Source organism: Ambystoma mexicanum, chromosome 2q (genome assembly GCF_040938575.1).
Source record: "Ambystoma mexicanum isolate Mex_15411 chromosome 2q, UKY_AmexF1_1, whole genome shotgun sequence".
NCBI lineage: Eukaryota > Metazoa > Chordata > Amphibia > Caudata > Ambystomatidae > Ambystoma > Ambystoma mexicanum.
This window is the reverse complement of record NC_090924.1, coordinates 337,445,907-337,469,509: the sequence shown is the minus strand read 5'-3', so window position 1 is coordinate 337,469,509 and position 23,603 is coordinate 337,445,907. Positions and strand designations below refer to the sequence as shown.

General features: G+C 46.0%; 1 protein-coding gene across 6 annotated transcripts in view; it reads left to right on the top strand.

Annotated features, from left to right (window-relative positions):
- Positions 1-23,603, top strand: part of CASKIN1 (CASK interacting protein 1) — a 1,401,469-nt gene that overhangs the window by 476,321 nt on the left and 901,545 nt on the right. For all 6 annotated transcript variants that reach the window (XM_069647339.1, XM_069647342.1, XM_069647341.1 and 3 more), the window contains exon 2: positions 16,166-16,217. In XM_069647339.1, the coding sequence (XP_069503440.1) occupies positions 16,166-16,217 (52 nt within the window). The remainder of the gene's footprint in view (positions 1-16,165; positions 16,218-23,603) is intronic.

Here is a 23,603-nt window from a genome sequence, read left to right as displayed (position 1 = left end):
TGCAGTCAGCTACTGTAGAAGCACACTCCCAAAGTGTATGGCTGAACCTAGCAAGGGTGCAAGTAGCATTAACAGACTTTAACGCCATGCTACATGCTGAAAAGACTTTCTTTGCCATAGCATCATATTTTTTATCGTCCCTGTCCTGTGGGACTGTAGGATAAGCCGTCTTGACATCGGTAGAGGATGGTGCTTGTGCCACCAGACTTTCTGGGGATGGGTGTTTAGACAAAAACTCTGGGTCTGTGGAAGATACCCTGTACTTTGTAGACAGTTTTTTATTTACTGCTGGTATTACATCTGGGGTTTCCCAGTTTGTCATGATCTTTCTCTGAAGAGCTTTATGAAAGGGCACCACAGGATCCTCTTGTGGGCCTTTGTCAAGAATATCCGTGAGGTCATCTTGTTGGAAAGATTGTGAAGGTGCAGACCACCCCATGAACTCTGTAATCCTGGCCATTAAGGCTCTGTAGGGGGTTTCAGCATGCTCCCCTGGGTCTGGCTTAGCAAACTCCACCTCAGGGGAAGTGTCTAACCCACTTGCCTCATGTAAAGAATCATGAAGATCCTTTAATCTGCGCTCTTCAGAGGAAAATTCCTCTCTAACTGGGGTTACAGGTCCCTGTAACTCAAATGTGTCTTGTTCAGACAAATCACCCTCTTCTAAAATTGAGGATATAGTTCTCAATTGTTCTGAACTCATAAAGGGAGTAAATCCCATTTCCAAGGCAGAGGGTGCCAAACTTGTCATTATTGGCCTCGAAAGCGTCGATGTCGTCGACGCCGACGTCGAAGGCTTCGAGCGTGGCGTCGAAAACAGAGGTGGAGGCCTCGAGGACCTCGACAGAATTGGAATTCTACTCGACAATATCGAAGCCATCGACGTCGAGGGCCTGGGGATAGTCACTTGATGTGTGGTAACCGTGACTTTTCTTGGCGTCGACGCCGGTGTCGAGGCCGGCGTCGAGTCGACAGACCCGTGTGTCGAAGGTCCCCTCGACAACGGCGTCGAAGACATCGACCTCGACGTCGACGGGACCTTCGTCGACGGCGTCGACGGAACCTTCGAGGAAGGTTTGGAGGTCATAGTCCTGCTCGAGGGTTCGAAACGCGCTCGAGAGGTTTCTTTCGCCGGGTACTGCGACTCGCAGCGTTTTTGACCTTTGGGTCTTTCGACCAGAGCATCGCTCTCGGCAGTCTTCGAGGGGTCGAGGCCGCTTTCTCGAAGACGCTCATCATATTCTTTCGGAATTCCTCCCATTCAGCCCGGGAACTATGTTTCGTGGGGCAAGGGATTCTTTTTGGCGAAACAGAGGAAGAGGAAGACGGAGAAGGGGATCTTCGACGTCTCCTCTTCGAGTGCTTCGATCTCGAGGAGTGATGAGACCCACTCCTAGACCTGGAGCGCGAATGGTGACGAGGAGACGAATGTCTCGACTTCGTCGACGAAGAAGAAGCTTTAAAAGTCTTACCTTTCTCCAGCTTCCCCCTACGCTCCTTCAGGGCCTTAGCTGTCATGGACATACAGTCCTCGCATTCCGAACAATGGTCTTCAGCTCCCAAGCACCACAGACAAATTCTGTGAGGATCGGTCAACGACATCTTTTTCCCACAATCTCGACATTTTTTGAAGCTGGATCGAGGAGTTGTCGGTTCCGACGAGGAAGCCATCGAGTACGGATCGAATAACTCGAGGTAAATAGGATTAATCTGACTAAGAACTGAGCAACGGTATTCCGAGGCACCAAGTAAGCGCGGAAAAACGGAACTGAGCAACAGACGCTGCGCGCGGCCTTTATAGGCAGGATGACGTCGAACTTCGATACGGCGGCTGTCGAGGGACATCGACTCGAAGGACGTCGACGCGCAGCGCCCTCTAGAGAAAAATTTTTCCGAGGCCAGCAGAGCTGGAAGGAGATATCTAAGATGAGGAATACGTCGGAGGACACAATCCCTTCGAAAGTAAGGTTTTGACAGGTTTCAGAAACACCATTAAGTCCTTAATGTCCTGGGCAGCTTGGGGTGATTGATACCAGAGTCTAGCTGCCTGAATGATAAAGGAGCGACCCGGAGTTCTGGGGCAGTTGAAACTTCTGCCATTGCGAAGCCCGCAGCGGCCTATTGGGCCAATACCAGGAGAGATAAATATTTCCAATATGAAAGGAGCTGGCCCATATGAAGCTTTGGGAACCAGTGTCAACGCCTTCCAGCATACGCGCATTCACACGGAGCCAGTGTAGGCTCCTGAGGAGCAGAGTTATGTGTTATTGCTTAAAGGTCCCTTTGACAATTCTGGCAGCTGAATTTTGAATCAGATGCAATCTATGACGAATATCTTGATTTGCAACTAAAAATAAGCAATTACAATAGCCCAGTTTAGCGCCTGTGATTGTGCATCTATCATGGCTCTACGGGAGTGGGATGAAAGTGGGCACAGATGGCGCAGAAGAGGGGTGTGCTCAGCTCGATATAGGGGAGCCCAGGGAGACTGTCAATGTGCTGGAGGTAAATGTTCCAATTGAAGACCAAACTGGTAGTTTGGCAGTGTGGTAAATGCAGCAGTAATTCCGTTACCGCCAAAAGAAGGAACCTACAAACTTATAATGAAATTCATAGCTTTTTTATAAACTGTTTCATGACAGATTCTTCCAGCTTCTAAGCGCTGTAATTATAGCTGTTGTGATTTCATAATTTTGCGGTATGTAACCCACCGACCTCGGAAAGATGAAGTGCGGAGCCGGCACTTCCGGCACTGGAATGAGTTAAATGCCGCTGGCCCCATGTGTGAGGCAAGCGCACGTCCCGTGGAGTTGTGCAGTGGTTACGGGTGATCCGGGGTTTTGACACAGTAATGCGTCATTCTTCATTAAAGCGTTAGCAGGTGTGCACGTGTTTACCATCTTTGCTTCTCGGCATCGCTCTGCGCTTCCCAGGCCTGAAGGCCGATTTGACAGTTGCTTCTTCACTCACATGCACAACAAGTCCAAGAGGTCATTCCGCAACAACTCTTGCAAATGTGTTCCTGCGTGACAGGCCCCGGGAGATTTCCGCGCGCGCCTCCTAAACTCCTGGACACTTGTCAAAGGCTGGAGATGGAACGCAGTCTCTGGCAGAGGTTGCGCCGAGCTCCTGAGGAAGGACACGGTGGAGGCGCTGCCAGTCCAGCGCCAACGCCGGTCCCCAGACTCCGAAACCTAATTAGGAAGCAGAAAATTGAGTTTGCAGAAGAAGCGGCCAAGTTGGAAGATCTGTAGCGTTGAGAGAAAGCCGCCGGGCCATCCGTCAAGTGAGCGATGATAGACACGTTGGAGTAGCAGCCCTTCTAGGGGAGCGATACTGCTCATGAAATAGTCTTGTTTGCTAGGAAAGAAAATTTCTCACAGTCCCAGAAAATCCTCTATTCCCACGGAGAAAGTCACCCCAGCAACAGGTGCCGTATTAAGCAAAAACCTCTGCACTGTTCAAATAAAATAACATATACGAATGCCCCTAGGAGTACACCTCTCCAGTGTCTCGTCGTGCCCATAGAGGCATACCCCAGATAATTATATCTCCCCACTGCTCTAGTGTGTAGCATAGAAGCATTCCCCATAAAATGCCATCTCTCCACTGCCCCACTGTGTTCCATAGAGGCATACCCCAGATAATACCATCTCTCCACTGCTCCAGAGTGTCCCATCGAAGCATTCCTCATATAATAACACCTCTCCACTGCTCCAGTGTGTGGCATAGAAGCATTCCTCATATAATAACACCTCTCCACTGCTCCAGTGTGTGGCATAGAAGCATTCCCCATAAAATAACACCCCTCCACTGCCCCCACTGTGTTCCACAGAGGCATACCCTAGATAAGTACATCTCCCCACTGATCCAGTGTGTGGCATAGAAGCATTCCCCATAAAATAACACCCCTCCACTGCCCCCACTGTGTTCCACAGAGGCATACCCCAGATAAGTACATCTCCCCACTGATCCAGAGTGTAGCATAGAAGCATTCCCCATAAAATAACATCTCTCCACTGCCCCACTGTGTTCCATAGAAGCATTCCCTGTTGATAGGTATGCTGCCTATTCAGAATTGCCACTGTTGAAATGTGCATTACCCACTATTGAAATGTATGCTGTCCATTTAGAACTGCTCACCGGCCACCTCTTTAAAAATTGTTGCATATGCCGAATGCTTGCTGCCCACTGCTGAAATGTGCTCTGCCCACTTTTGAAATGTATGCTGCCCATTTAGTATTGCCCACTATTAAAATGTGCATTACCCACTTTTGAAATGTATGCTGCCCATTTAGAACTGCTCACCAGCCACCTTTTAAAAAGTTTTGACCATACCGGATGATTGCCACCTACTATTGAACTGTTTATTGTCGCCATCTCCAAACAGCCACTGCCTAGCACAAATTGTAGCTGCCCTCACCTAACCGCACACTGCTTACCTCGTGCAACCATTAGGCGAGTCACACACCGTCCCAGCCACTAACTATATCCCTCCAGCCTACTCAGTAGCACCAACGCTTAATCATGTTCCCCACGCTCCCACACTCCCACAACGTGCCACCTACACCCTTCCTACCAGCACTACACATAGGCACACAGGCACTAGAATCCACTCCGGCAGTCCAAGCTCTCAAGCAGATTCATAGCACCATGCCACCCAAGCCTCACTACAGCTCACAAGCCAAATCTCATCCCATGGAGACCCACGTGAGGAATCAAAGACTAGGCTCTAGATCCGCCCACTTTGCAACCACCTCTAAAACTCTCCCAGGAAAACACATCCACCCACCGCTACCTACAACCACCCTAATGTCTTGTACCTCCAAATCGGACAATCCTACTAGCATCCTTATTAAAACCAAACCAGAAACAAACAAGAAAACTCCTTTCCAATGTGCACTTATCAATGCACGCTCCCTACCAGCACATGCCACAGAGATTCACGATCTCGTCACCGAACTAGATCTAGACATCTTAGCCATCACGGAGACATGGCTATACGAAGCCTCTGGTCCAGCCATCTGCCAAACCCTACCAGCAGGTTACATCATCCTGCGCCAAGACAGATCCTCCAGCAAAGGCAGAGGGGTAGCATTCATTCTCAGGGAATCTATTAACGCCAGGCAACTAAAAACCACTGAGTCAGACAACTTTGACTTGCTATCAGTAAAAATATCACCTTCGCCAAATGATACCATACCACTCCACATTGTCTACCGTCCTCCAGGCCCAACCAACGACTTCCAACCCAAAATCACTCATATTCTAGGAGACAACCTAAAAATGAACACAAGAGCTATGATCTTAGGCGACCTTAACCTGGGCTTCCAAGACCCCAAAGACAAGAAAGGCAAAGCCCTCGCCAAAGCTCTCCAAGACCTAGGCTTCACCCAACTAATCAACGACCCGACCCACACCAAAGGTCGAATATTAGATTGGATCGCAGATCACAACTGTGCCGGTGACCTCAGCTCCAACACCCCACGCCCATGGACTGACCACCACTTAATACACTTCTTCTTACCCTCAAAACCAATAGTGAACCCAAACCCACCCGCACCAGCCACCATGGCCATATCCAAGAAACTACTCACTGCAGAAAGAATCCTCCCCCCTCATTGAAACCTCTGCACTCGCCCACCCCACTTCCAATGATCCCACAGAACTAGTTGAAATCTATAACACCACTCTCAAAGAGCTATTAGATACCATTGCTCCATTGGAAAAGAAAAAAGCCAAGCATACTCCCCATGCAAACTCATGGTTCACTCAAGAACTTTTTGATGCCCGTTCCGCTAAAAAAGAGCAGCACGAACCTCTTTGCAAAAGAACCCCTCCACCACCACAAGAGATGCCTACTGCATAACCGCTAGACTTTACAAACAGGCCATCTCCAAAGACAAAGCTGCCACATAAAACTCTAGAATTGAGAAAGCGCAATCCCAATCTAAAGAGTTATTTGCCATTTATAACGAGCTGACCATCCCCCCTACCTCCACACAACCCACTGAGAAAACCGAATCCTGGTGCAACAATATTCAACACGCCATGCTAAACAAAATCAAAACACTCCAAAACAAAATGAAGACCCAATTTGACAATCTGCCTAAAGCCACCATACCCACACCTAAGCCCTCGGCCACACGACCAGTGGCTGACGATCAACCCGGCACAAACATTCCCTCACCCTTTACATTCAGGGAAGTAACAATCCCGGAAGTCCTACTGATCATGAAACACATCAAACTGTCGTTATGTAAAGGTGACACATGCCCACCAACTTAGTCAAGGACTGTGCTACAGCCTTGGCCCCTTTCATCACCACCTTTATCAACGCCTCCTTCACCAACAGCACCGTCCCACTCACCCTCAAGGAAGCCTGGTTTCGCCCACTTCTAAAGAAACCTACCCTTGACCCAGACTCCCCTAACAACTACCATCCTATTACCACCGTGCCCTTCCTGTTAAAAATTCTAGATAAGGCTTCCTACCTACAGATCGAATCTTACCTGGAAACCCACAACATCCTTGGAAAAAGACAATCAGGTTTCCGCCCCCGTCATGGCACAGAATCAGCACTTCTAGACCTCAAGAATCACCTACTCGAAGCCATGGACAAAGGCAAATCCTCACTCCTCCTACTCTTGGATCTTTTGGCTGCCTTTGACCTGGTTGACCACAAGATCCTATGTAAACATCTCACTGACACCGCCCACTTCTCCGAAGAAGCCACCGCCTGGATGACCTCCTTCTTGGAAGGCCGAGCGATGAGGGTCTTCTCCGACCAGGCCTCAGCCACTCCATCCTCCATTGAGTGTGGAGTGCCACAAGGATCCTGTACCTCACCCACTCTATACAATCTATTCACCCTCCCACTGTTCAGTGACCTAGAAGAATTTGGCATAGCCTTTACTAACTACTCCGACGACACACAAATTCTTCTTCCGCTTAAAGGGAACTATGATCAAGACCTCAACACACTCCAGAAGACATATGCACGCATCCAGGCTTGGATGGCAGGCAATGGTCTTTATCTAAACGGGGAAAAAAATGAAATCCTACTGATAGGCCCCAAATAACCCCTTAAAAAACTAGACGACAAGTACAGTTCTTTCAGTATTGAGAATACTGTTATCACAGCTTCCACCACAGTGAAAACCCTTGGGGTATATCTGGATGCTACCCTATCCATGGACAGGCAAGTCAGTGCCATTTAATCTTCCGCAGCATTCACAACAAAAATCATAAATGCAGTAAAAGCCCACTTATCACCAACCAACTGCCCTAACATCGCGAGAGCCTCCATTGGCGCAAAACTTGACTATTACCACATCTTACTCCTAGGCACCTCCACAAAGAACATTAACAAACTTCAAACAGCACAAAACAGCGCCCTCAGAGCCACCCTTAGCATCCCCAGGAGAGAACACATCTCACAGGCGAGAAAAAATGCCCATTGGCTCCCAATCAAAGAACGCATAACTTTCAAAGCCCTCACAATCACCCACAAATGCATTGCCCAGACCACCCCTGCCTACCTGACTGAAAGAATACACCATGCTCCGGCCCACAGACCAAGACGGGACCAATACTCCCACCTACTCTCAGTCCAAGCATTCAACAGAGCCAAAGCTGGCGGCTCCAGTTTTGAAGTACTAGCCCCAAAAGCCTGGAAGGCACTCCCGTCCAGTCTACGGCATGAAGAATCCCTCACAGTTTTCAGGAAGGTTCTAAAAACTAATCTGTTTAATTAAACTGCTTCCACAATGCTTTTAACATATATTACTGCCTATGTACATAGCCTTCCCAAATCTGTATCGCTGTCCTGAAATTTTACTTGTACTAACTGAATATGCTGTAACAGCGCCATGATGCCCCCGGGCAGATGGGCGCTTTATACCTTCAAATAAATAAATAAAACAAATAAATTCCCCATAAAATAACACCTCTCCACTGCCCCACTGTGTTCCATAGAGGCATACCCCAGATAATTACATCTCCCCACTGCTCCAGTGTGTGGCATAGAAGCATTCCCCATAAAATAACACCTCTCCACTGCCCCACTGTGTTCCATAGAGGCATACCCCAGATAATTACATCTCCCCACTGATCCAGAGTGTAGCATAGAAGCATTCCTCATATAATAACATCTCTCCACTGCTCCAGTGTGTAGCATAGAAGCATTCCTCATATAATACAATCTCTCCACTGCTCCAGAGTGTCCCATTGAAGCATTCCTCATATAATAACATCGCCCCACTCCTCCAGTGTGTAGCATAGAAGCATTCCCCATAAAATAACATCTCTCCACTGCCCCACTGTGTTCCATAGAGGCATACCCCAGATAATACCATGGGCCTCATTACAAGTGAAGCGGTAAGGGGTTAACGGCGCCAGTAAAGGTGCTGGCGCCGTTAACCCTGTACCTCCTCATTACGAGGTTCCCTCGCGGGACCCGCTCAGGACGTCTGGTCAGACCAGACGTCCTTTGCGGGTCCCGCCAGGGGACCAGCATGCTAACAACGGGCCTGCCATTAACGGGCCCATTGTTAGCATGCTCCCCATTCCCATTGAGCCCTATGGGGGCTCAAATGGGAATGGGGATGGTCCATGTCTGGGTTCCCTGAATGGGGAAATACCGGGCCCTCCAAAGTCAGAATGGCCCGGTATTTCCCCATTCAGGGACCACGGACCCGGACCCAAGTTTGGAGGCAGCCATGCCCTTATTTGGGCATGGCTGCCTCCAAACTCATAATGAGGCCCCGTCTCTCCACTGCTCCAGAGTGTCCCATCGAAGCATTCCTAATATAATAACATCTCTCCACTGCTCCAGTGTATAGCATAAAAGCATTCCCATAAAATAACATTGCCCCACTGCCCCAGTGTGTAGCACAGAAGCATTCCCCATATAATAACATCTCCATACTGCTCCAGTGTATCCCATAAAAGCATTCCTCATATAATAACATCTCTCCACTGTTCCAGTGTGTAGCATAGAAGAATTCCTCATAAAATAACATCTCTCCACTTCCCCAATGTGTTCCACAGAAGCATACCCCAGATAATGCCATCTCTCCACTGCTCCAGTGGGTCCCATAGAAGCATTCCCCATAAAATAACATCTCCACACTGCTCCAGTGTATCCCATAGAAGCATTCCCCATAAAATAACACCCCTCCACTGTCCCCACTGTGTTCCACAGAGGCATACCCTAGATAGGTACATCTCTCCACTGCTCCAGTGTGTAGCACAGAAACATTACCCATAAAATAACATCTATCCACTTCCCCAGTGTGTTCCATAGAGGCATACCTAATAACAGAGTACGCTCCAAGACAAAGTGGGAGGTCAACTGCCTTCCCTAACTGTTAATATAACAGTCTTGTAGCACAACATAAACGGTTCATTGGGAGAAAAAGAAGAATCGATGTGTGCTAATCTGTCACATTATTAGCAAACAACAATTAGAAAACAATGTGCTCACTGTCCCTAGAGGATGAACACCCATACCTGACAGGAGTGCCTGGCCCTAGGTAATGAGTGGTGCACCGCATTTTTAACAGGGATGGCCAAAGAGGAAACTGTCCCTCAACGCTACCAATTGTGTGGATGTATCAGAATAAAAGTCAAACATTTATATATTTATGTTTATTTATATATTCATCTTTCCAGCATGATTCCTGCAATGGGAACCTCACCCATTAAAGAAGATCTCCCCTAATGCCGCGGCCTTTTCCTGCCCTCTAGTAACGCCTACGTTGGGAACATTAATCGCGTAAACACACGTCGCCCGGCTCCAGTGTGTCCCATAGGCGCATGCGTGTTACAGCAGGATCCCGCCTAAGTCCCAGCATGCACCGCGCCCTGGAAGCCAGGCTTGTTATGATAGGATAGCAACACTCTCCTTAGAAGGAGCCAAGGATGTATCTCGTCTCAGCGCTCTTTCTTTTTAAGGAATTGCTAATACATGTGTTTAATCACCGAGAGGCACTAGCAGAAGGAGGGATGTGGGGGCTGGGGGCGGGCTTGTGGTTTTTCCTGGATGCATGATATAGGTGTCCTCTCCGAGTGTTCGGGGAAGCTTGTACAGTGTCTGTGCGCCGAAGCATTTTAAGGCACTTGGCCCCCCGCCTCGTTCATCGCACAGCGTAATTCATAGGGTTGAACTCTGATTTCTGATGGCCTGGGGTGGGGTCTCATCCTACTCTGAGGTATGTTAAGTTCTGTTGTGAATTTATGAAGCCCATGAGGGCCCCCCCAGCCCAGACTCTGGAGGGATCTGGGCTCGTGCTATTGGCAGTGACCTAAAAAGGAGTGACCTTTCAACCTATTAGAACAAAACGGAGATTTTAATGATTTTGTAGAAGCTATATTCGAGCTGCATGGTGGTATTTGAATCTATCTTTGTCGTGTGTTGGGCCTTTGCGAATCCCTGGACATAAATCCAGCCTCCAACGGTGACCCGTGTATGCGGCCCGGGCGTGCCGGTGTGTTACTGGGCAATTTCACTGCCATCACTGTGTCTTTGGCGTTCTGGAACTTGAAGCAGTTACATTTTGGGAGACCCGAATATTAGAATAACATATCTTGGATGACCCCCTCTTCGAGGAGCTGTTTCTTTCTCCCACCCCCACCCCCAGAGGCAGCATAATACCCTCTAAAGCACCAGATTATTTGGTTCATCTGCTGCTTCCTGCTCACAAGGGGTTAAGAAAAGACACCCTAAGAACTCAACATCACCATAGAAGGGGATTACGGTTGTTGTTATTTCAACCGTTTGTAACACTGTATATTTTGCTTTGCAGGCCTAAACCTGTTTTTTAGACCGGTCATGATTAGTCATATTGTGGCCCTCCAGATGTTTTGCCTACAAGCCTCATGATCCTTTGCCATTGACTATGCTGACTAGGGATCTTGGGAGTTAAGTCCCAAAAACATTTGAAGGGCCAGACAATGAGGAACCATGGACTCAGCCGCTACTGGCCTAGCCACACTACTATAAAGACCGAGAATGGGCTAATTAAGGCTGAGGTGCCTTTGGCACGCTCTCCCATGGGTGCAAAGGCTAGCTAGCGTAAGACCCTTCGCACTATGACCGATCTGCTGGCAATGGACGGGCTATGCATAGGTACTGCAGAGCACTGGGGACAGAGCAGATCTGTGGGACATCGCATTAGAGAATATCTTAGATGGTGTGAAGGGGTTCAGCATCACAAGCTTGGCAACAATGATGCAATCCATGTATCGAGTGGGCTTTTTACCCACAACTTCTATTTTTCTCTGGTACGACGCTGTTACATCGGCCGATTTTTTTTTCACCGATTAATTTTTTCCCAACAGTTTTTGCCGGAAAAACAGATCGAAAAAATATGAGAGGGGGTGGATAAGGGGATGTAAGGGGTACGGGGTGGGGAATAGGTAATACATAATAGGGGATGTGGGACTGGGGGAGAACCCGCAAAAATAAAAAAATACAAATTGTCAATGAGTTTTTTGGGAAAAAAACTGTCCGAAAAAAAGTCAACGAAACAGACGATGTAAGAACGTAGAACCCATTCTCTATATCTAGATTCTATGATTGACTGTATCTTTAAGAGTGAGGGGATGTCAGGAGGGCCAGGAGTTTATTGCGGAAACGTATGGGCTTCATGATTGGTGGTGATGCATGTTTGGGACCAGTGGTTGTATAAAAATATATATACTACTTTTATCAACAAGGATACAGAAATTGTGCATTCCTTTAGTAAGCCCTAAACAGGAGAAGTATCTTGAAGCGTTTTGTGGGCTGCATAGCTCAGAGGCTGTCCAGGCACTTGTTTTTGTACTAATTTTACCACCTCGCAGGTTACTTCAGCTACTACAGGAAACACATAGGAGCTTATTTTCAAAGGAGCGTAGTGGACAATAAAAGCGTCAAAGCATTTTTACGCTTCAATTTTGCACTCCATCTAATTTTCGTGGCTTTTCAATGCGTAGGAGAGCAGCAAAGCAGAATTTGCATGTCTGCTTTGCTTTCCACATCCATCTTAGAAGAGCACTCGGTTGTATGCTGCATGAGATTTTCCTGCACGTGAGAAACCGAAGGGTTCCGATGGAACGCGGCTTGCAATTGCACCTGTTTAACAGCAGGGGGATTCCACTGCAATCCATTCTAAAACACCACCCAGCAAAGTGTAATTTGCAGGCAGTGTTTTATTTCTCTCAAAGTGGAGAGAAAAAGGGAAGCATAAAGGCAATCTGGTCGTAATTTGCTCTTCACAATTAGACTCCTCTTCGGGAATGCTTAAAATTGCATGCAGGGGACCAGCAACAGGCAAGTGTGAGCATTGGTGCTCCCCTGCAGGCAATTAGCACATAGTATAAAATGTGCCCCTAGCTGTTCCCCTGAGCTTCCAGTGCATGGAGGACACTTCACATTAGGTTCTTCATCCGCGTAGTCGTTCTTGCCGATTACCTCAATGCACTCACTTTCAGCTTCCCTTCTCCTTCCACCTGCTGCACGATGACAGCAGACTCAATGTATGTGCCTCAACCCGTCATTTCATTTTGAAGTATGTCTTTTGTTCTACGCTTGAAAGTTAAGGAAGATTGGAAATATTTCATGAAAAAAAATCTTGCTCTAAGCCAAGCGTTGTATGAGCTTCAAGAAGTCAATGAATGAGAATCCTGGTGCAGGTTTACTTTCACTCAATTTGATTGATTTGATTCAAATGCTGTGCTCCAATAGAGATATACACCTCAGTGCCTTGTTAGTTTCAGATGACACCTTTTATGTCATGGTATTGTCATGTGCCCAGCCATTGTTGCATGGAATAAACCAAAACTGCTGTTCTTTCAGCCCTGCCTACATCTGAATAAATAAGTCAATGGGCCTCATTATGAGGTGGCCGGTCCGGTAGGAACGGTACCGGTAATCTTGCTGGTAACATTGTTACCGGACCCGCAAACTACGAGTTCTGCTCACAGGTGCCTTTTCGTCCGCCAGGTGTGACCTGGCGGGTGGACCGGCACACGCGAGCAGACCATGTCGGATGCACCGGCACCATTCCTGAATGGTGCCGGTGCATCCGGCCTCCCCATTCCCATTGAGGCCTATGGGACTCAAATGGGAAAGGGCACTAATATTTTCTGGCGCCCGGGAATGGCCAATTACCGGGTCCACCGGGGCTGTAATGCCCCGGTAATTGCTCATTCCCGGTCACTGAAAAAAAAATTCTTCCGGCAGCAGCCATACCCGTTTTACCGGAACGGCTACCGCCGGTGTGTTAATGAGGCCCAATGACTCTAACGTAAATAACTTAACAGTGCAGTTGGTGCTTGATTGCATCTAGGACATGCTGAAGATAAACTTGTTGAGGCAAAGATTTGGCTCACTGATGAACCGTGGCATTTCTAGAAGGAGTGTCGTCTAGTGGTATGGTAGTGTCTGGCATAAGGACTGTCTTGTGGTAATATGTGAGCAATGTGCTAAACTAGAGCATGGTGTTATCAGGTGGAAGGTGTGTGATTTATTGAGTATAGTGTATTGGTTTACGGTGTGGGTTTGTGGCAGCAAGAAGCGTGGTCTGCTGGTGGGATGGGTAAAGTCAACTGGGATATGCAGTCTAGCAGAAGGAGGTGTGGAATGTTCCGGGTGATGTTCCCCGCCCATACTCTCCTCCTTCCCTCCCATTGCACCAGATGAGATCTCTAGAGTTGTCCGCTCCATGAAAGTCTCCTCTAAACAGGTGCTACCCTGCTCCACTAGAACCATCAAGGACTACATCGACACTCTCGGCCCTGCCTGGGCTGACCTCTGCAACCACTCTTTTTCCACCGGTTCTTCCCCTCAAACGCTCAAGCACTCTCTTGTGCACCCTCTCCTAAAAAAGCATCTGCTGACCCCTCTTGTCCGGCTAACTATCGACCTATCTCTATCACCCCTTTCTTGGGCAAACTCATGGAGAAGCTGCCCATCCCCCAACTGACCCTCCACACCGAAATGGCTGGCTGCCTTCATGACCACCAGTCCGATTTCAGGACAGCCAGAGGAACTGAAACTGCTCTCCTCAATACCAAATAAGACCTACTCTCTAATCTGGACCCTAACACTCCTTCTGTCCTGATCCTCCACAATCTTTCCTCTTCCTTTGACACGGTCAACCACTCCATCCTCATAAACCGTCTCTGTGACACCCTAGGCATCACAGACAGAGCACTGTTGTGGCTTACCTCTTTCCTCTCTAACAGACCCTCCCAAGTTCAAATGGGTCCTCTCCTCCACCCCACTCTCTCCCTGTGGCATCCCTCAGGGATCTATCCTATCACCGTGGCTCTTCAACATCTACCATGACCCTCTGCCCCACCTGATCACCTCCTCCCCTTATTTCCAGTGTTACGCAGATGACACACAGCTCTCCTTCCCGCTGCCTTCCCCTACCTCTGCCTCCTCCTCTTCCTGCCTTATACCTGACTGCCTGACTGCTTTTCAGGCATGATGCTCTGCCAAGGATCTCTGCCTCAACACGAGCAAGACAGAGATCCTTCTCATTGGGATGCCTGCTCCTAGTTTCCCCCTCACTCTCTGGCCAGAGTCCTTGGGTCCCCTCCCCTCACCCACTTGTGAAGCAAAAAACCATGGGATCATATCTGACTCCTCTCTCTTTGCCCTCAAGCCCAGTGACCGCAACTCTCCAGCCCTAAAATCTCAACACTGGCTCCTGGTGACTGCAAAGCCCGTTGCATCATCTACAAGGATATCTGGGGCCTGGGACCTCTCTACACCCAGCTTTCTCTCCCGAAATACCCTCCAGTCAGAATCCTTCGGTCTTCTAGCTCCAACTCTCTGCAGGTTAAACGATCTCCAAGCAGATAGTAGGAGTTATATCCGTCTCCTTGGCTGGTGCCTCCCTCTGGAACAGCTCCCCTCCTCAGACTTGAGCCGGATCTTCTTAAGTTCTGGAAGCTTCTCAAGACCCTCCTTTTCTCCTCTTCCTTCCTTCTCCTCTTACTGTGCAAATTCTTCCATCTGACTCTGCGACTGGGGCATGGTCCCTTCATAGTCTTACATGGACCAGACCATTCCCCCCACCAGTCCCTCCCAGAATCCTTTGCCAGCACTTGCTCTCGGGCTCCTATTCCCGTACTATCCCAACTCAGTCTCCCTGTCCACTGCACTCCCCCCGCCCCTCTTTCTCCTGGTACTTGCTGCCTTGGCCAGAGCAGCACTTTACGGCCCCCACCCGTGGGGGCACCACTCTCCTGTACTTCTCCCTCTACCCCCCCATCCCTTGCACGTATCACCTTTGTCCTGCACTTGCACAGTAGGATTGTCACAAGGCCAATATAACCGTTTCTCTTTGTTGTTGTACTCTTATGATTCCCAGGTCCCTCCACCCCCTCTTGTCTAGCGGCGCCAGTGTATAGGTGCCTTATAAATGTCCAATAAATAAATGTGGCATGGTAGAAGGTGTGGTATTCTTTGAGGAGGTGTGGCCTAATGCAAGGTGTGTTGTTTTGTGCAAATAGGTGTGTGGTCTATTTCAGGAGATGGGATGTGGTAGGGTGAGGAATTTAATAAGAGGACATGGTCTCTGTAGGAGTATGTCGATTGCTGGTGGAGATATGAGCTATAGGACGAGATGTTGATCTTGTCAGAGAAGGTGTGTTTTCTATTGTGATGGTGTGTGTGTGTGTGTGTGAGCAAACGTGGTCTACATGAGAAGGCATGGATTACAAAATGAAGTGTTGGTTTGTAAGAGAAGGTGTAGTTGAAAGGATGGTTGGATGTGTGAAAGGGAGTCTGGTCTATACAAGCGCTGGCCTTGTGAGAAGCGGTGGAGTGTAGGAGCGGTCCGTTTTCAACCGGATGTTGTGGCTTTGATGGGCCTGATTGTTAACGGTTTATATAATGATAATAATTACACGCTAGATCTCTGATAATACTGTGGAACTCAGTGCAGTGTGAGGGATTAGGAGGGTATTATGACACTGACTGTCTGCTGCACGCAAATTGCCCTTCTTTCTAGCGTTCTAAGCCAGGCATGTGTGAGGCATAGATTTTAGGCCTGATGTTTGATGATGAGTTATTTCTCTGTTCCTGTGACCAATTCAGTTATTTTAAAACATTTGAAAACTCAGAGATTGATTGACACCTCTCTCTATTTCTCACTTGCCTTTGCAGAGCTCCTCGGTTCAGCCAAGAGAGTGAATGTCAACTTCCAAGACACTGATGGGTTTGTATATTTATTTATTTATACGTGTTTAATGCCTTGTTTATTTTACATTTTTAGAGAAAGAGGCCACATGTTCAATCTTTGACAATTAGAGGCCTCAGTGGGACCAAAGTAAGAAAGGGGCAGAGAAGACTGAATGGATCAAGACAGTAGGGCTGGACTTGTAGATCCAAAGTTAAGGGAAACCCAGTCACGTTTTTTAGGATTTACGTAATTGATATGTTTGGGAAATATGAAAATATATTGCATTTCACTTGTGATTATTTGCCTGTTCATGGTACTTCGGAAACCTCTGAAGGATTTTTTTAATATATTGGGTCAATGACTCCATTTCCAAATGAAATAAGAAAGGGTGACCGAGGACGCTTATAGAGTATCCGCCCAACCCCCACCATGTTGGTTTTAAATTAAAGGATTTTCTATGTTATGTCCTACTTAAAATCCACCCTTCTCAATGTCTTTCAATTGGGAGTTAATGCATGCGACCCCTTTCTTACCCTAAATATTCGTTTCTCTTGCTAATGTTGAGGGGTCTGCCAAAGGGCACGAGCGACTGCAGCAGAGTGAGGAAGTGAATGGGCAAGCTTCTATCTGGGAGAGCTTGTTGTGGTGTCCCTCAGGGTTCATGACAGGTGCTACTATTATTTCACATATCATGACTTACATGTGGGTAGCAATAGCTTTGTAAAATGTGCAGATGACCCAAAATGTGGAATGACGGTAAAAAATGTAACTACTCTATCATAATTACTATAACAAATTCCAGGCAAGCTAGAAAGCTGGACAGGTCCAAATGGTATGAGGTTTAAATTATATAAACGTTAGGTCCTGATCTCGAGTATAAAACACTGGAATAAAATTACACTATTGATGCTTTATTACTGAATTATTATAACTTTGCGAAAGGCCTATGGGGGCACATCAAACTATAGATAGGCAGCAATTTGATACTGTAGTAAAAAAATGCAAATGTTGTGCTAGGGAAAGTAAACCGAGGTACAGTGAGTAGCCATAGAGAGGGAATGTTAGCCGTTTACACTTTATTAATACGATCACAATAATAATATCGTCATCGGATTTGCTCATGGTGATAGAAGAATCAGAAAGAGAACCACGAGAAAAATCAGACAATGGAAACCCAATCAATGTAAAGGGCTGGAGGACTTACTATACAAAGAGAGACCTAAAGTGCTTAATATGTTTAGCCTTTGAAAAGGAGGGCGAGAAGGGGCATGGTAGCAACAGATACATATCTAGAGGGATATAAGCTATAAGTAACAAACTATTATGAAATGTAAAACTGAAATAATCACAACTTTCAGGATAGACATAAGTAAAGATGCTCTCAGTTGACTACTAGCACAGCCTCCGATGGGCGGTGGTTGAAGGCTCATCACTACGTGGCCTCAAAACATACTTTGATGAAGTATCAAGGGGATCTTGGATACAATGATCCATAGAGTCACTTACATCCGCAGTTTTGTTGTGAGTTTGCCAATGTGATTGACCCTTCAATATCAGCCGCAGGAGAGGGAAAAGCAGAGATGAAATGGTGAAAAAGAAGATGGGTAACAAAAAAGGTATTGGGAAAAATTGGCTAGTGATAAAGAATGCGGCTCCAATTTTTATATTTAACTGCACATCCGAGATACACAGGCATCATCTCCATCTCCGACTGCAGCTGCAATTCCCTGACTGAGTGAGCAAGATGGAGGGTCAGTCTCTTTCCTCGACAAAGTATCATCATCGGACTGGTGCTTGCTGGATTACGTATATTCGGCAACCACATCAAATGTTTGTAGATAGCTGGAACCTAGGGCGTTCCTGACATCAAGGAAACCCAAAGTTGAGAAACAGAATTGTTGCGGCACTGCTGGATACAGTTATCCAAAATGTTGGGTCATAAGTACTTCCGTACAGAATGTTCATGAAATCTGATGATTAAACAAGGGAAGAAGGTGATACTATGGCCCAATTGGTTCACTAATGGGATAAAATGGATTGGTGATGTAGTTAACGACAATACATGGGTTACCTATAAATGCCTCAGAGAAGATTTGGGCCTTCATGACTATACTGTAGGAGAGTACTGATTCCTAAAACGTTTGATAGATCTCCAAACACCCATTGAGAGATATGACCTTGGTGGGCTGTTGCTTGAGCACAACACACATGGTCACCTAGCCTCAATGTTATATAAGTCTTTGACAAAGAATGTGTGTCCTAATGTTGAGTTACTGACTACATGGTCGAATACCCTGGCTGCTGGGAATTCTGAGATGTTAGTAGCTAGATGGGGTGACATGTGTTTGAACATTGCTCTGACTTGCTTGAATTTGGGTGAGAGGGTCACACAAATAAAGATTCTTAATAGAGTATACTGGACGCCAGAGAGACTATATAGACGGGGATGATGGATTCAGAGGCTTGTTGGGGCTGCAAACATAGGACAGGTTCTTTGGAACACATGCTCTGGGAATGTACCAAGGTTAGATCTTTTTGGTTAGCTGTGACAAAGGAAATTAACAGGGTCCTAGACTCAAACTTGGATTTTGTAACCTTGATTATGGGAGAAGATACCCTTGTGGGGGACCTTACATATCCTTAGAAATGTTTGGCTCTTTAAGTCTGCACAAGTTGCCAAAAACATATTCTATGACTATGGGAAACAGATATAGCACCAACATTGCCAGATTGGTCACAAGAAAAATATGTCTTTAAATGAGAGACTAGACAACCAAAGAAATGTTAAGTGTATGAAGACATTTGGGGGTGAGTTTTAGATCTTTTGTGATTTGTGCATCTTTTCAGTCCTGTTTTGTAAGTAAGGGTTGGTGGGTGGTGATGGGAGAGTGAACAGACTGTGTTTGTGTATGTATTTGTTTCATTACATTGTAATCTCTAGCTCTCTATATAGAAAGCAGAACATCTGTTAGTTTGTTCCTTATTCTAATCCGCGCTGTTCAATCAATCTTCACCAAATTTTGCATGGTTACCTGTTAGGACCCTCTGGATATTACGGTCTACATGACATTTGGACATCCAACCCCTCTCCCCAGATTTCAGTCCCTTCACATATGAGATGGTTGCCTGAAATCGGCAAAACATCAATGTGGTCGTAGAAAGACCAGACATGCTAATTCTAAGAGTCTTGACCCAAGGAACAAAACTTGTAGGCCTTGAAAACCACATTTCAAGGTCCTAAGATGCACCGTTTGCGAGATATTTGCACTGCAAAGCAGTGCACCACGCCAGGGTGAGGCAACAGGTGGGGAGAGCGCACAGTAGTTCCCAGTATGCTGTAGCATGCCAACTCTCTCATCTCCTCCACGTCTGCCCCGGGGTATGTCAGTCAGCCACACATATCCATTCTCAGTGCAGTTTACTTCAAAGTGAAAAGCACATCAAGCGATAAGCGACTCGGCACAGCGACCTACAGGATCATTGATTTTCAACAATTGATGAGAGCATTATCATATCTGTCTACAGAACCTGTGTGGAGTACAGGTACCTTTTTCCAGTACTTGATAAAGAATTAAATAAACAAATAAATATAAATGTTTGTAGATAGCTAACACTGCGATAATTACCCAAGGTCTCTCTGAAACATATAAAATGGGTACAATTCTCTCCGAAAAAGGCACCCATTCTGATGAAACTCTGAGAAATCAAAAACTTGTAGCTGCCTCTCCTAAGGATATGTCATGTTCTGCTAAGGAAATGTCAAGTCATGCCATGCCACTGGGATTTAAACAGTGCGCCACTACCATTTGCATGGTCTCCAGGCGCTTGGAGGATCTGAAAATGAGGGGGGTGGGTTAGGTTAGTGATGCAAGAGGAAAAATTCAAGGTAGCTTTGCTGCTGTGTTGATGTTTGTATACAGGTCAGAAGTACCCAGCGTCTGTGTGCAGATCTGCGTCTAGGTGGTCTGTGTTGGGGGCATAGAGGCACGTGTGTCCAGAAAGGAGTTTTGTGTGTCTGCGGGGCTGTTGTGCATTGGCCAGGTTGGTGAGACAAATTAAGAACCAGAGAATTATTTTAGGATGAATAAGGCACAATTTCGTATGTGAGTAACAAAATGGCGAAGGAGTTATGGTGAACTGGGAGAAGTCATATTCTGTAATCAACATGAACATTACTAGAAACATTGAACAATTGAATTGGTGTAAAAACATTGGAAGCAGGGTTGGACTAGCCTATGGGTCAATAGGGAAATGCACAAATGGCCAGACCAACTGGACAGTGCATGCAGTTTTTGTAGGTCAATGTTGGCCAGTTTGATGACATGCAGCTAGTACTTTTGGTCAATGTTATTGGACCAGTAAGCTTTAAAATGCAATGTGAGCACCCCCGCAGAGTAGAACTAGAAAGTGTGTTTGCTGAAAAGTGTTAGAACGGGATCATTGACCAAATGAGGCCGCAGACTGAGTAACTCCCACCAAGCTGATGAAAAACCACCATTTGTTAATACTATTTGTTTGCCAATTCTGTTTCAAAAAATGGGCTGTCACCCTCTTCCAGACAGACAGAAGATTATGTCTATCTTGGGCATGCTAGCATGGTTTCCCACTTTTTTTTAATTGGAAGATCTTGGAACCAGAGTGTGCCTCGTGATGATTTTAACCAAGCACTTTCTCGATGCCTATTGCTTGCTGTCAGTTCGAGAGGATATTATTCTTTTTTTCACGCCTATCTTCGATTTCCCAGCATGCATTTTCATTCAATCTAAGGTCATAAGGGTACAGTGGTCTTCCATGATGAAATCCCCATATCTCTAAATATCTGACACAACCTAGTACTGTAACTGCCAAGGCTGAGAAGAATGAACTAACACTGAGGCGGATAATTGAACATTTTCACAAGAGGAATTGGGCCATTTGGTTTATACAATTTCAAGAAAGGAATTATGACCAAGGTAAATATTATTAAGGCATTGGCAGTCCTGTGACTTATAAGCATGTGTGTCCTTAATGAATTAGAAGAAATGTATTAAGAATGTTGGAAGACCGTAGACGGCTCCTTAAGAAGAGCGGGATTGGAATGCATGAAGGAAAGCGTGTATCGATTGTGGTACTGGTGCAAGTGAACAATGGGAAGGACAGAAAGGTTACAAACAAATCTTGTTCTCCTCTTCCTTCAGAAAAGGCCTAACTAGCCGGAAGCTTTGACTTACGTATGGACTATTTAACTCCTCTTCCTTTTATTCCTTATAGGTAGAGACATTTGCCTTATTGATGGACCACAATTCTTTGTTTGCATTTTGGTCTTTTGGTAGTTGTGTGAATTTGGTAGACAGATTGCTATGTTTGCATCCATGGTTTGTGCTGTCTCATTATTTTAATATCCAATAGGTACCAGGAAGAATTACATGGGGAACCTAGAAGGGAGGAAGAATTTCCACTCCCGTTTTGGGAAAGACTGCGTCATGCATTGATGGAAGAGAGTTTCACAAAGGTCCTGGAATGTTGGGTTTTCAGTATGGTTTGGTTGTCCGGGATGAAAGATTTTTGCCACGGATCGATCTTAGAGCTCATGTTGACTGGGCTCATATTTTTCATCCACGTTCTCCAAGCCCGGTCTTTGAGTATCCCTTCTGTACCAGGTTTTTAGGATGACCACTCATTTTGTAAATTATATCCAGTGAAATTCAGTGTGCTCTAATTCGATTTGTGTGGATACCCTGAAAACATGCAGCGGGATGTGCTCTTCAGGTCTGTTTTAGGAGAATTATAGACTGGCTTGAGCAGTGGGGATTTCCGAAGTAATCACAGCAGAAGCCAGATTCATAGCTGAAGTCACTCTTTAAACTTGAAGGAGTTTTGAAAACGTCACAAGTTTACACCCGATTTACCATTCTGAGCTGGACACTTTCAAATGCAGAGAGCTGTTGACTGCTCCCAAGACTTGGAATTTCTGCTCATCCGACGCTGCTGTTTCCAAAATAGTTTCTTTTTTTTTTTTTTGTTTTATTGAAATTTACTCAAAGTGGTAAAACAAAGAGTTTTATCAAAAACTTCTTCACAATTTCTTTCTCTTCATTAGGGAAGCACTTCGCGCAAGTCCCCTTCCTCTCCGCGTCTCACAAAGATGGTGTCTCTGTCCCACTGGGCTTTGCGTCTTTGTCCGCTTCCCTATGTTGGTTGCAGTCTTGATGCAGGTTGTGGTCCATTCGAAAGTGTGTTGATCTTTTTCATCACTATATCTATTAGTTTTGCCATTGCCACGTCCAGTTTGTTTTTTCACCTGATATTAATCGGTTCCACCAGTCATCGGGTTCGAGGTGCCATGCATTTTTTGCCAGGGGTTGGAGATACATTTTTCGGATTTCCATAGTTTCTGGGCATTTCAACACTAGATGTTTCAGTGTTTGATTGTCACATAGGCGGCATGTCATTATCCTATTCGAATCCCGAATGGCTATGATTTCTCGGGTTGGTAGTAGGTTTAATCTGGCTTTTAGAAAAAGGTTTCTCAGTTTTTTGTCGGGGAATTTGTGGCAGTAATTTTGAGGTTTGTTCAAACAATTGAAAGTGGGTGGTAGATGAGTTAGAAGTTTATTGCCAGCCGCTTTCTCCACTGTGGTCATCCAATCCCACTCTTTCATTTTTCGTTTGATTCTCTCAGGATTTTCCATTAGATCTTTTTCAGAGCAGGCAATTTTTTCACATCTTCTTTTCTAGCCATCGCCCAATTGTTTAGGGCTCTGCACTTTCCTGCTTCAATTTCATCTCTCATGAACTCATAGGTAGGTAGCGTGTCCGACATGATTATCTTTCTGAATAGACTCATCGCACTTTGGTCCACCATGGCTGCCAAGGATACCAGGCCCAGTTCTCTCCTAATTGCCGGCATGGCTGTCGATTTCGGGACCCCTAACAGCGTTTTCCATATATAGCCCTCCAATTTTGTCCACAACTGGCGTGGTATATTGAAAGAAGTTTCGGCTCCGTACACTAAGGTCGGCACTACCTTAGATTTGTAGAATATGATAGCTGGAGATAGCGAGAATGTTCCGTATTTTTTTTCCACTGCTCTTGCCTGTGCTGTCAGGCGCTTTGTTTTCTCCCATAGTTGACTTTGCCAAGCGCTGTCTGTTCCGGAGCTGTCCATCATTACCCCCAAGTATTTGATACTTTTTATGTTTTCTATTTCCATGTTCTCGATAAACAAAGTCTGCTTTTTCTTTCTTGGGTTTTGACCTTTTTCTAATATCAAGACCTTTGTTTTTGATTTGTTTATTTCGAGGTTGTTTTCGCTGATATATCTTGCCAGATTTGTTAGTTTCCGTTGGAGGCCTATTTTTGTTTGATCGATCAAGATTACATCGTCAGCATATAGCAGGCGTGGGATTTCTGTTTTACCAATTTTGGGAGGGAACACTCTTA